The 12009-nt window shown below is 46.9% G+C and overlaps 1 protein-coding gene across 5 annotated transcripts; it reads left to right on the top strand.

Moving 5' to 3' along the window:
* The first annotated feature begins 2327 nt into the window (after positions 1–2327).
* TMEM106C (transmembrane protein 106C) lies at positions 2328–8293 on the top strand. 5 transcript variants are annotated; one of them, XM_047788077.1, is made up of 8 exons: positions 2328–2405; positions 2952–3166; positions 4442–4505; positions 5003–5162; positions 5253–5393; positions 5845–5894; positions 6676–6729; positions 7599–8293. In XM_047788077.1, exons 2-8 carry the CDS (start codon positions 2980–2982, stop codon positions 7693–7695), a joined length of 753 nt encoding a protein of 250 aa, XP_047644033.1. In that variant the 5' UTR covers positions 2328–2405; positions 2952–2979; the 3' UTR covers positions 7696–8293. The 5 variants fall into 5 exon arrangements, with proteins under 5 accessions (XP_047644033.1, XP_047644034.1, XP_047644032.1 ...); XM_047788078.1 differs by having other exon boundaries at positions 2330–2401; XM_047788076.1 differs by having other exon boundaries at positions 2349–2405; positions 2903–3166.
* The last annotated feature ends 3716 nt before the right edge of the window (positions 8294–12009 follow it).

Raw genomic sequence — 12009 nt, forward strand, 5'->3', positions numbered from 1 at the left:
GGCTGGTATGAATCAGGCCTCCTCAGCTCTCCCGCCCCTGGGACAGCCTGGACCGCCCTCAGCAGTGCCCATCCATAGTGTGGGTATTAGGCTTACTACCTCTTGCCCTTGGCAGGCTTCCAGCAGAGGCCATAAAGTGAGGTGATACTTGTATAACTAAAGGATGGGCTTATTCCCCAGATTCCCCAGGTGGAGTCTCTGTCAGTAGTGGGTCTTCAGACAAGAAATCCAGACTTGGAAGACAGGCCTCAGACAGGCCTCTCTCTAAAGGCAAATGCCCTAAGGGCAGCTGTTAAAAGAGACTAGAAACCCAAGTGTGGCCTACATGGTGTATGTGTAAAGCAGTCACACTGCCTGTGTTAAAATCCAAGCTACCCCCTTAACCAGCTCTGTTTCTATATCTTCCAGGACTGCACCCCACTTTGAGAAACACACACACACATGCACACGCACACACACATACAGAATTTGTAGGGCGGGGGGTGGTTATTTTTCTCATGCAGTGAGACGTCAGAGTCTGAGTGTGGCTCTAAATGATATCAGGCACCCAGATTCTTTTTACTTTCTCTACCCAGCCTTCTTTAGCCTGCACTTCTTGCCTCATGGACACAAGATAGCTGCCCCATCTTCAACATCAAGTTCAAATTCCAAACAGGAGAAGGTCAAAGCAGCACTTGAGTATCCATCCATTTTAAGGCACTTCCCTGATGATAAACACATCTCGTCATCTCAAACTGTCATATGAAAAGTAAGGGGAGCGGTGTATTTTTCACTGAGCATATTTCTGCCTCCAACAAAATCAGGTTTGTATGAATAAGGACTACAAACTGGTATAGAGCTTGAAAAGAGAGAGGTGAAGAATGACTTCAGGAAGGAGAGGGTGCAGGCTGGAGGTGGAAAAAGAAAAGCAATAGCTCCTTGTTGTTTCTGACAAATATTCTTTGCTTGACCAAAACTTAGCCAGGTTCCTCAACCTTCTTCTAGGCTCATCTGTGCACTCATCATAAAATCCAGTTTTAGCATGAACCCTGCTAAGTCATCTTAGCAAGAACACCTGACTCTCAACATCTGATCACCTTCCATATCTGATCAGATTCCCCATCCTCCACTACCCCCCAGGTGATGTCTGGTCACCATGGCCTGTCTTCAGCAGGAATCCTGTTAGGTCAGTTTTAGCCAGAATTCCCCCTACCTCTGATGTTTCCTCTTAGGAATTTTCCATCCACTGACTCTCACCCTGCTCCTTGGCTCTCAATTCCCATGTGCCCTGCTATATTCAGACTTGAGCCCAACCTTTCTTCCTCACTGCAAGACCCCACTGGTGCAGGGGTCCCTACACCTATCGCCATGACTCCCCACCTTACTGTCTTCAACAAGGGGTGGTCAGCATTTTTTTTTTTGTCTTTTTGCCATTTCTTGGGTTGCTTCAGTGGCATATGGACGGGTCGAATTGGAGCCGTAGCCTCCAGCCTACGCCAGAGCCACAGCAACATGGGATAGGAGCTGCGTCTGCAACCTACACCACATCTCACGGCAATGCCGGATCCTTAACCCACTGAGCAAGGCCAGGGATTGAACCTGCAACCTCATGGTTCCTAGTCGGATTCGTTAACCACTGAGCCACGACGGGAACTCCGGTCAGCATTTTTATTTTTACTTATTTATTTACTTTAACATTTATTACTCTAAAGGCTCAGTGGACTGATTGTGACCAGCAGTTAGCAGGTGGCTAGACAGCAGCAAGGGCATCAGTCTTCCTCAAAGAAAGAGAGATGGAGGTGGCAGAGAACTCACAGGTCGCCAGCCTCATTTTCAGATACAGTGCAGACCCCCCCCCCCAATCCATTCACCCTGTTCAGAAACTCTCCTGTCCCCAGTTATCATCTTTATAACTTCACCTGCTTAATGTCTGTCCTTGTTCCTTTCTGCTGCAGGCAAAGCTCAACCAGGCAGTCTCTCCAAGCAACCTGCCCATTTAAAAGTGCCCTCTAACCCTTTATGTGCATGTCTTATGTGCGCGTGTGCGCGCGTGTGTCTAAGGCTGGGAAAGAGGATGCCCTAAAGTAGGATAAGGGCAGGTTCTGTGTCTGATGCATCTTTGTCCTCTCAGGGCTCAAAGAATAGTTGAGAATGGCTTTGGCTTCCGGAGCTTCCTGCCTCCCCTTCCTGTGGAACCTTAACTTGAGCCTTTCCGAGTGTTTCTGGTGGACCACTGGCCACCCCTTCTGGCCCACCTCCCCCAATCCCGGAAAGGGCCTGCTCTTCTCTACTCTCTACCGCCCTCTACCGCGGCGTCAGCGGGGCCACGAAGAGCGCATGCGCGCGTCCACGCCGGCATCCCTCGGCGGCTTGCCATTCGGAGCATGCGCACCGACTGCGGGCGGCTGGGAAGACCTAAGAGGCAGGTAAACCCGCTGAAGCGGGCAGGTTGCGGGTGGTGTGGTCTGAGGAGGAAGTGCCAGGAGTTCGCGGCCTGCAGGTCTGGGGTCTTTGGCGTTCGGTCACGCCTGGGCGACTCTGGCCGCTTTCTGCTGAGGGGCGTGACCTGAGCCCGCCTCCAGGGGCTGGGATTGGAGGGGGCTGGGAGTGGCGGGGGATCGCTGAGGCCTATTAGTGATTAGGTGCCTGTTGTTTGCCAGAAAGGTTTTCTCGAGAGCGCGGAGTTTGCAAATAGCGGACGGGAAGGGGTGAGGCTGGACCACGTGGAAGCTGGGGTGCCGAGAACTGGAGTCTCGGGGCGGTGGGGAGCTGGGCAGGTTGGCGCAGACGGCCCATCTCTTCCGGCTGAGGTCGGAGGGGAATTAGTACTACGAAATGAGAGGCTTGGTAGAAATTGTGCAGGTGTTTGGGATCACACTCAGAAGGGCAATTTAGCCATTTCGTGTTCTCACTTTTTTCATAGAAAGGCGCACGGCCACTGACATGCATTCACTTGCCTCTTCGCATCCTAGGACATGACACAAGTGGCACATCCCGGCCATGGGGTCCCAGCATTCTGCCTCTGCTCACCCCCCTTCCTGCAAGAGAAGGAAAGCAGATGACAGAGAGGACTTGCTGGCCGAACGGGAGCAGGAAGAAGCCATTGCTCAGTTCCCATATGTGGAGTTCACTGGGCGAGATAGCATCACCTGTCTCACTTGCCAGGGGACAGGCTACATTCCAACAGGTGAGAGTCTTTGGTGATCATGGGAAGGATGATTCCCCAGCGAGAATCCTAAGGTACCCACGGGGCTTCTCTTGTCTCTCAGGTAGAGCTTTTCTCCTAAGCAGAAATACCACAGTCAAAAATGGTGCCCTGAGCAGGAAGGGGCCAGCTCAGCTGACCTGATAAACTCGGGCAGGTCCTCATAGTTGAAAGCCTTGCTTTTCTTTACTTCCACTCTTCTATTTGTCGTTTCTTTGGCCTGAAACATTTGGTTTGTTCTACTTTGTGGACTTTGTTGACAGGCATGTTTCTTTATCGCTCTCACTCTTAAGGCCTGGCATGGTTTGGGTGGGGTGGGGTGGGGTGGGGGGTGGGGGGTGGGGGAGCAGACACCATCTTGGAAGCTTCTGTTCAAGGAAGCAGATGTTGAATCATTAACAACCTGAGATCGTTCAATCAAGTGAGAAGTGGAAAAACATGCATAGGAATGGAGCCTGGATGGGGTGCAGAATTATCCATCACTCAGTTGGCCCTCAAGAAGTCTTAACGGATTAGATGGAGGGTCACAGAGCTTTAGAGCTGATAAGGACCTTAGAAACCATCTGACATTAAGCCTTTGTGTTGTAGATGAGGACACAGTGGTCTGGAGAGGTATTGACTTCCCCAAGGCCTATCAGCAGCTGAGGGCCGTGGAGCCCCTGAAGGCCATGCAGCAGCTGAAGGCTATGCCGCAGCTGAAGGCTATGCAGCGGCTGGCTGAAGGCCATGCAGTAAAGCTGGAACAAGATCCTAGATTTTTGGGAGTTGCGTCGTGGCGCAGTGGTTAACGGATCCGACTAGGAACCATGAGGTTGCGGGTTCGATCCCTGCCCTTGCTCAGTAGGTTAATGATCTGGTGTTGCACTGAGATGTGGTGTAGGTTGCAGACGCGGCTCGGATCCCGTGTTGCTGTGGCTCTGGCGTGGGCTGGCGGCTACAGCTCCGATTAGACCCCTAGCCTGGGAACCTCCCATATGCCGCGGGAGCAACCCAAGAAATGGCAAAAAAGACAAAAAAAAAAAATCCTAGATTTCTCAACTTCCATGTTATTGCCCTGGCAGCACTGATGGATGTTTTGTAATTTGTAGCACTTTGCAGATTTACTTGTTTCTTGTTCATTAGACCCAAATGTGAAACCAATATCTTAGAAACACCTAATTCCACACAAGTGTATGTTGTGGTAGGTTGCTGTATATGTGAAAGTCCTGCAGCATGTGGGATTTATTTTACTGAAGTTGTTGTTTGGTTGTTTTCTAGAGCAAGTAAATGAGTTGGTGGCTTTGATCCCACACAGTGATCAGAGATTGCGTCCTCAAAGAACGTAAGTCACCTGCCTCTCTCCTGTTAACGCCTGCCACTGTCCCCAGTCCCTTTTTAGGCGTGTGAATGCCAGTTAACTTTTTGAAACCTTTATCAGTTCTTGTAAATTCCCCACTTCCTTTAATACTGTTTGCTCAAGCAAGATGTCTCTGCCCCCGCCCCCCAATCACACTCTGGGGAAGGAAACTTGAAGTTAGAAGCATTTTCAGGGCCAAATGAAGGGACTGAATTGGAAGGAATTGGAGAAGAGGGTGCCCTGGGCGGGGAAGAGAGGTTTCTGTCCACACAGCTCCTCTCGTCAGCTTCTCTTCCCAGATTGGAGACAGCATGTGGATCGGTTTGAAAGGCTTCTTGACTTGCCTGGGTTGTGGTTCCTGGCTCTTTGCACTTTCTTGTCCCTCCCCTCTCATTTCCGGTTTCATGTTTAATCTTGACTGATTGGACTTTGATATCTGACTGCCTGTGTTGGTCATGTGCGCTTTTTTTTTTTTTTTGCAGTAAGCAATATGTCCTCTTGTCTGTCCTGCTCTGTCTCCTGGCATCTGGTTTGGTGGTTTTCTTCCTGTTTCCACATTCGGTCCTCGTGGATGATGATGGCATCAAAGTGGTGAAAGTCACATTTAATAAGCAGGACTCCCTTGTAATCCTCGCCATCACGGTAAGGTTAGGGCTCCCGTTCCTGGGTCGTGCACCTTCGAGCCTTGGACTGAGGACATTTACACGTGTTTCCTCACTTGCCTTGATGCAGGCCACCCTGAAAATCAGAAACTCCAACTTCTACCCAGTGGCGGTGACCAGCCTGTCCAGCCAGGTTCAGTACATGAACACCGTGGTCGGGTCGTACTTGACCTCCAACGCCTCCCTCATTCCACCGCGGAGCGAGCACCTGGTACGCCGTCCTTGTAGGGGCCTGGCCCCTTGGGCCCGAGAGAAGAGTAGGGGCGGTGGAATGCCATACCTTGTTACTTCTCTCTTCCTCTCCTCATTTCCACTTGGAGGAACTGGTTGATGAGGAAGTCCTGACGGGCTCTGTAATTAAGAAAAATTAAGGCAAGAGACAGCTAGCACTTAAGTGTTATGGGAACAAAAGAATTTGTAAGAGAAAGCAGTTTGCCCACAGTCAAGAAGAGGCATTGTGATAGTCTGGCATCCATTGGCCTCTCAAAAGGGCAGAGGTTGGGAGATTTGTTAGAGGCTCATAGTGTGTAGCAGGGACAGTCTTGAGGCAGTATTTTGTATAATGATGGAAGAATGCTCCCAGGTCCTTGGGTTGCTAATAATAGTACTCTTCTCTATCAAGCCTGCCCAGCCACAGATTGACTCTGGTGTCTTCTTTTCAGGTGAATTTTACTGCGAAGGCTGAGATGGGAGGACCATTTTCCTATGTGTAGTAAGGACAGCATTCTGTCTATGTGTGGTTTTTACTGAATGAAAGGGGTTCAGAGTTGAGCCTAGTTGATTGGGGCTGGTGCAGACTTAAGTTCCAGCTTTTGGCCTGTGGGTTCCCTATCTTTGGCCATCTTGAGGTGAATTTGGAGGGATGTAGTCTAATGTTATTTTTGTTTTATCTTTTTAGGGCTGCACCTGAGGCATATGGAGGTTCCCAGGCCAGGGATCCAATAGGAGCTGTAGCCACTGGCCTGTACCACAGCCACAGCAACGCAGGATCCAAGCCACATCTGTGACCTACACCACAGCTCACGGCAATGCCGGATCCCTAACCCACTGAGAGAGGCCAGGGATCGAACCTATGAACCTACGTCCTTAGGGGTGCTAGTCAGATTCCTTTCCACTGAACCACGATGGGAACTCCAGGATGTGGTCTTTGATATGCGACTGAGGTGCTGGAATTTCTAAAAGAGAACATTAGGCCACTAGAAACCTTTCTGAGCTCTAGCATTTTGTGATGGGTATGAGAAACAAAAAGATCCTGGCGCGGGAGGATGGAAGGACACCTGGCGGCAGCGGCGGGGGTTGGGGGCTCAGAACAGTTCCAGGTTCTTAGCTCCAGGAGTTCCAGCTCTTAGACTGGGAGGTTGGGTGTGGGGCAGAGCAGGCTGACTGCTCCTCAGTTTGACAGTGTAACTCAGCAGTCCTTTGGATTCTCTCTCTCTCTCTCTTTTTTTTTTTTTTAAACCAAACTGACTATTTTCCTGTTTGCTGTTTGGCAGTTTCTTCTGCACTTTGCCCGACATCCTGGTGCACAACATAGTGGTCTTCATGCGGTACGTTGCTGTCCCCCCCCCATGCCCGGGGCCTTTGCGTGTGAACCTGGACCACCAGGCCGCCTGAGCTGACCACCTCTGTCAGGAGAACCTGTGGGGCCCACATACCGAAGCGGGGACACCCAGTGCCTTGCAGGACAGATAGGGTAGACACTCGGTGTCCTCTAGATGCAGTGTCCAGATCCCCGTCACCACAGAGTCACAGCAAACGGTTAGACATAGAGTTTTCTCCGTGAAATGGGGTCAAGTTGTGATCCCTTTAGAATCCTGATGAAACTAGTGAAAGAAGAGAAGAGCTTTCTCAAGACGTAAACCTTGGGCATTTGGCCACACTTGTTCTCTAGCCACACAAATGACCACATGTCACGGATCCGTAGGGTTATTTCTGGAACCACAACTGATAATTTGCAGGTGACGAGTCAGCTGCAGACATTTGAAATATGGGGGTTTAGAGCAGCACTTCTTAGCCTTGGCACTGTTGACATTTTGGGCCAGACAGTTCCTGCCTGCGAGGGGCTGTCCTGTGCATTGTAGGATCTTTAACAGCATCCCTGGCCTCTACCCGCCAGAAACTGATAACACCACCTCCTCCCCCACTCAGTTGTAACAACCTCAGATGTCTCCAGATGCTGCCAAAAGTCTCCTGTCAGGTAAAATCGTCCCCGATAGAGAACCACTTATTTAGAAGGTCAGCTCAGGGCACAGTGTCTCTGGGGATGTGGAAAGATCCTCTGACCGCCTGATTGTGTAATCATGAAGATATGCATCTGGGACCTGTGGATATTGTCTGAGCTTGCAGGAAATTATTTCGGCAGTTTTTTCTTCATCTCGGAAATAGAATTCATTTTTCTTGGTTTTCTTTTCCCTAGGACTTCAGTGAAGATTTCCTACATTGGCCACATGACCCAGAGCTCCTTGGAGACACATCACTATGTGGATTGTGGAGCCAATTCCACGGCTGTTTAGAAACTGGCCTTGGTTTTTCCATGGCAGTACCTGTCAGAAGAGACAGCAGCGCCTGGGCCTGAGCTCTATACCTACCCCAGGTGGTGGAACTGGGGGAGAAATTGGTTCTCTCAATCCCCAGAAAACACCCTCCTGCCCCTTGGGAGGAAAACTCCTTTCTGTAGCACAGTGTACGCTTCTCAGAACCAGCAGGATCACTGCCTAGTGCCTAGCATGTGCCCAGCAAATAGTAGGCACTCGGAGGTTTGAAGAGGTTAATTGAGATCTTTTCAGCTGTTCTCGGGGCATTATAAATTCAGATCATACCGTGATTCTCGGTTATCAGTGACATGGAAATAGGACTGTCAGGGCCTCATCACAGAAGAGGCAGCAGGAAAGGAACATTTGAATACATAAAAGAAGAAAGCACAGACCATTCAATATGTGCAAATGATCTGCTCCCAGATGCCTAGGAACTTTATTAAAACTTATTTTTTTCCTGTAGGAAGTTATAACTGTTTATACGAGGAGTCTATGTGGGGCGTGATTTACCCTTCATGCATAGGCTGGAACATAGATTAGTGAATTTGCTAGAAAAATAAACCCTGCTTTTGATTCATCTTTGTCTCCTCCGATTGCCTGGATGTCTTGGTGGGCACCTCTGGGGTTTGCCTGCAGAGTGGATCAGCACAGGATGGGCAGGGAAGAAAAGCAGCCCTGATTGACTGTCACCATGAGCTCTTATTACAGAAAGCAGCCTTCTGCCAAGGCAGGCTAACTTTTGTCCCTCTGTCTGTGGTGGGGACAGGCCACCCTGTTGCTGTTCTAGAACAGAGCATTTAATGCCCCCTGGAGGTTGGAAGAGGTGGGGCAGAGATGCTTGAGGAGCAAGAAGCTGCTTCCCTGAGGAGGAACAACTTGCTGGTTTGAAGTTGAAAGTTTCTTAAACTGTCTCCATTCTCTTGGTCACTAGAATGCAGGCTCCAGCCACATGGTGCCAGGGCGTGTGGGTGGGAAGGTTGAGTAATCAGGTTTCAGAACTCAAGGTGGGATTCAGCTCCTTCACCAGCAGCAGTTCCTCAGAAACACTAACGGCAGCAGGTGGTGGCATGGGTCTGTTTTAGTTTTTGTCCCCATTCCCATAGCTTGACTTTTAATATTGATGGTTTTGTGCACTCTGAATCTTCACACTAAAGCTAAATTTAGTGACTCTGGCTGATAATGGTGACTGAGTAACACAAATGCCTAGGGTTGAAAGCTGAATGTCTGTGTTTACCTGGATCTCTTAACGGTCTGTGTGTACATAGGGGTGATGACTGTTCTGTGTGTAAATGATGGCACACTGCTTGTATGGAAGCAAATTGCACATTTTTGAGATCATGCCCTAAGCACATGAACATGGTCTCATTGCTACATTTTTTTCTTTGGTTTCCTCATTTTCCTAATAACTTCTAGCGTATTTTCCCATGTAGTTTTGAAAAGCTACTCCTATTGGTACTTCAGGATTTTTTTTTTTTTTAATTTTTATTATAGTTGATTTGCAGTGTTCTGTCAATTTCTGCTATATGGTAAAGTGACCCAGTTATATGTTCATTCTTTTTCTCACATTATCCTCCATCATGTTCCATCACAAGTGATTAGATATAGTTCCCTCTGCTATGCAGTAGGATCTCATTGCTTATCTACTCCAAGTGCTATAGTTTGCGTCTAACCCCAAACTCCCAGTCCATCCCACTCCCTCCCCCTCACCCTGGGCAACCGCAAGTCTGTTCTCCACGTGCATGAGTTCGTTTCTTTTCTGTAGATAGGTTCACTTGTGCCGTATATTAGATTCCAGATATAAGTGATAGATGGTAGTTGTCTTTCTCTTTCTGACTGACTTCACTTAGTATGAGAGTCTCTAGTTCCATCCATGTTGTAAATGGCATTATTTTGTTCTTTTTTATGGCTAAGTAGTATCCCATTGTGTATATGTACCACATCTTAATCCATTCATCTGTGGTTGGACATTTAGGTTTCCATGTTTTTGCTATTGTGAATAGTGCTGCAGTGAACATAGTGGTGCATGTATCTTTTTCAGTGAAAGTTTTGCCCAAATATATGCCTAAGAGAGGGATTGCTAGATCATATGTTCTATACTTGGTTTTCTGAGGTACCACCATACTTTCCATAAAAGTTGTACCAATTTTCATTCCTACCAACAGTGAAGGAGGGTTCCCTTTTCTCCACACCCTCTCCAGCAATTGTTGTTTGTAGACTTACTAATGATGGCCATTCTGACTGGTGTGAGGTGGTATCTCATTGTAGTTTTGATATGTATTTCTTTAATAACTAATGATGTTGGGCATTTTTTCATGTGCCTGTTGGCCATCTCTATGTCTTCTTAAGAGTAATGTCTTTTCAGGTCTTCTGCCAGTTTTTCAATTGGGTTGTTTGTTTTTTTTGTGTTGAGTTGTATGATTTGTCTGTATATTTGAGGGATCAAGCCCTTGTCGGTTGCATCATTTGAAACTATTTTCTCCCATTCTGTAGGTTGTCTCTTTTTTTTTTTAATGGTTTCCTTTGCTGTGCAAAAGCTTGTAAGTTTGATTAGGTCCCATTGGTTTCTTTTTGGTTGTTATTTCTATTACTTTGGGAGGCTGACATAACAGAGCTTTGTATGGTAGATGTCAGAGAATGTTTTGCCTTCGTTTTCTTCTTGAGTCTTATGTTTGAGTCTTTAAGCCATTTTGAATTTATTTTTCTGCATGGTGTGAGGTGTGTTCTAGTTTCATTGATTTGCATGCAGCTGTCCAGTTTTCGTAGCACCACTTACTGCAGAGTGTCTTTTCCTCGTTTTATATTCTTGCGTCCTTTGTCGAAGATTAATTGGCCATAGGTGTCTGGGTTTATTTCTGGGTTCTCTACTCTGTTCCATTGGGCTGTGTGTCTGTTTTGGTACCAGTATCACACCACCTTGACTACTATAGCTTTGTAATGTTGTCTGAAGTCTGGAGGAGTTATGCCTCATGCTTAGTTTTTGCTCCTCAGGATTGCTTTGGCATTTCTGAGTCTTTTATGGTTCCATATAAATTTTTGAATTGTTTGTTCTAGTTATGTAAAAAATGTCATGAGTATTTTGATAAGGATTGCATTGAATCTATAGATTGCTTTGGGTAGTATGACCATTTTAACTATATTAATTATTGCCATCCAGGAGCATGGAATAGATTCCCATTTCTTTGAGTGTTCTTTAATTTCCTTGATTAATGTTTTCTAGTTCTCACCATGTAAGTCCTTCACATTCTTGGTGAGGTTTATTACTAGGTCTTTAATTTTTGGGGGTGTGATTTTAAAAGATGTTATATTTCTATATTCCTTTTCTAATATTTCATTGTTAGTATACACAAATACAACCTATTTCTTTTTTTGTTGTTGTTCACTATTGCTGCTTTAATTTTATAATTTTAATTTTTTTCTTACTAAAATGAATTTATCACATCTGTAGTTGTATAGTGATCATAACAATCCGATTTCACAGGATGTCCATCCCACAGCGCAGGCACATCCCCCCACCCCCCAAACTGTCTCCTCTGGAGACCATAAGTTTTTCAATGTCTGTGAGTCGGCATCTGTTCTGCAAAGAAGTTCAATCTGTCCTTTTTTCACAGTCCACATGTCAGTGAAAGCATTTGATGTTGGTGTGTCATTGTACGGCTGACTTCACTTAGCATGATAGTTTCTAGGTCCATCCATGTTGCAAAAAAAATGCCGGTATTTCCTTCCTTCTAATGACTGAGTAATATTCCATTGTGTACATGTACCACATCTTCTTGATCCACTCCTCTGTCGATGGACATTTAGGTTGTTTCCACGTCTTGGCTATTGCAGACAGTGCCGCAATGAACACTGGAGTACATGTGTCCTTGCGAGTCGTGGTTTTCTCTGGATAGATGCCCAGAAGTGGGATTGCTGGGTCAAATGGTAGTTCTATTTTTAGTGTTCTGAGGCATCTCCATACTGCTTTCCACAGTGGTTGCACCCATTTACAGTCCCACCAATAGTGTAAGAGGGTTCCTTTTTCTCCACACCCTCTCCAGCAATTATTGCTTGTAGACTTCTGGACGATGGCCATCCTGGCTGGTGTAAGGTGGTACCTCAGAGTGGTTTTGATTTGCATCTCTCTAATACTGAGTGACGCTGAACATGTTTTCATGTGTTTCTTGGCCATCTGTATGTCTCCTTTGGAGAACTGTCTGTGTAGATCTTCTGCCCATTTCTTGATAGGCTTGTTTGTTTTTTTGATATTGAGCTGCAGAAGGTGTGTATAGATTTTAGAGATTAATCCCTTGTCAG

This window comes from Phacochoerus africanus, chromosome 7 (assembly GCF_016906955.1).
Source record: "Phacochoerus africanus isolate WHEZ1 chromosome 7, ROS_Pafr_v1, whole genome shotgun sequence".
Classification (NCBI taxonomy): Eukaryota; Metazoa; Chordata; class Mammalia; order Artiodactyla; family Suidae; genus Phacochoerus; species Phacochoerus africanus.

Bases quoted from the DNA above. Each gene is read 5' to 3' on its own strand.
- TMEM106C (XM_047788077.1), top strand. From the start codon at position 2,980: ATGGGGTCCCAGCATTCTGCCTCTGCTCACCCCCCTTCCTGCAAGAGA. The intron at 5,163-5,252 runs GTAAGGTTAGGG...GCCTTGATGCAG, and splicing joins TTGTAATCCTCGCCATCACG to GCCACCCTGAAAATCAGAAA. The intron at 5,394-5,844 runs GTACGCCGTCCT...TCTTCTTTTCAG, and splicing joins CACCGCGGAGCGAGCACCTG to GTGAATTTTACTGCGAAGGC.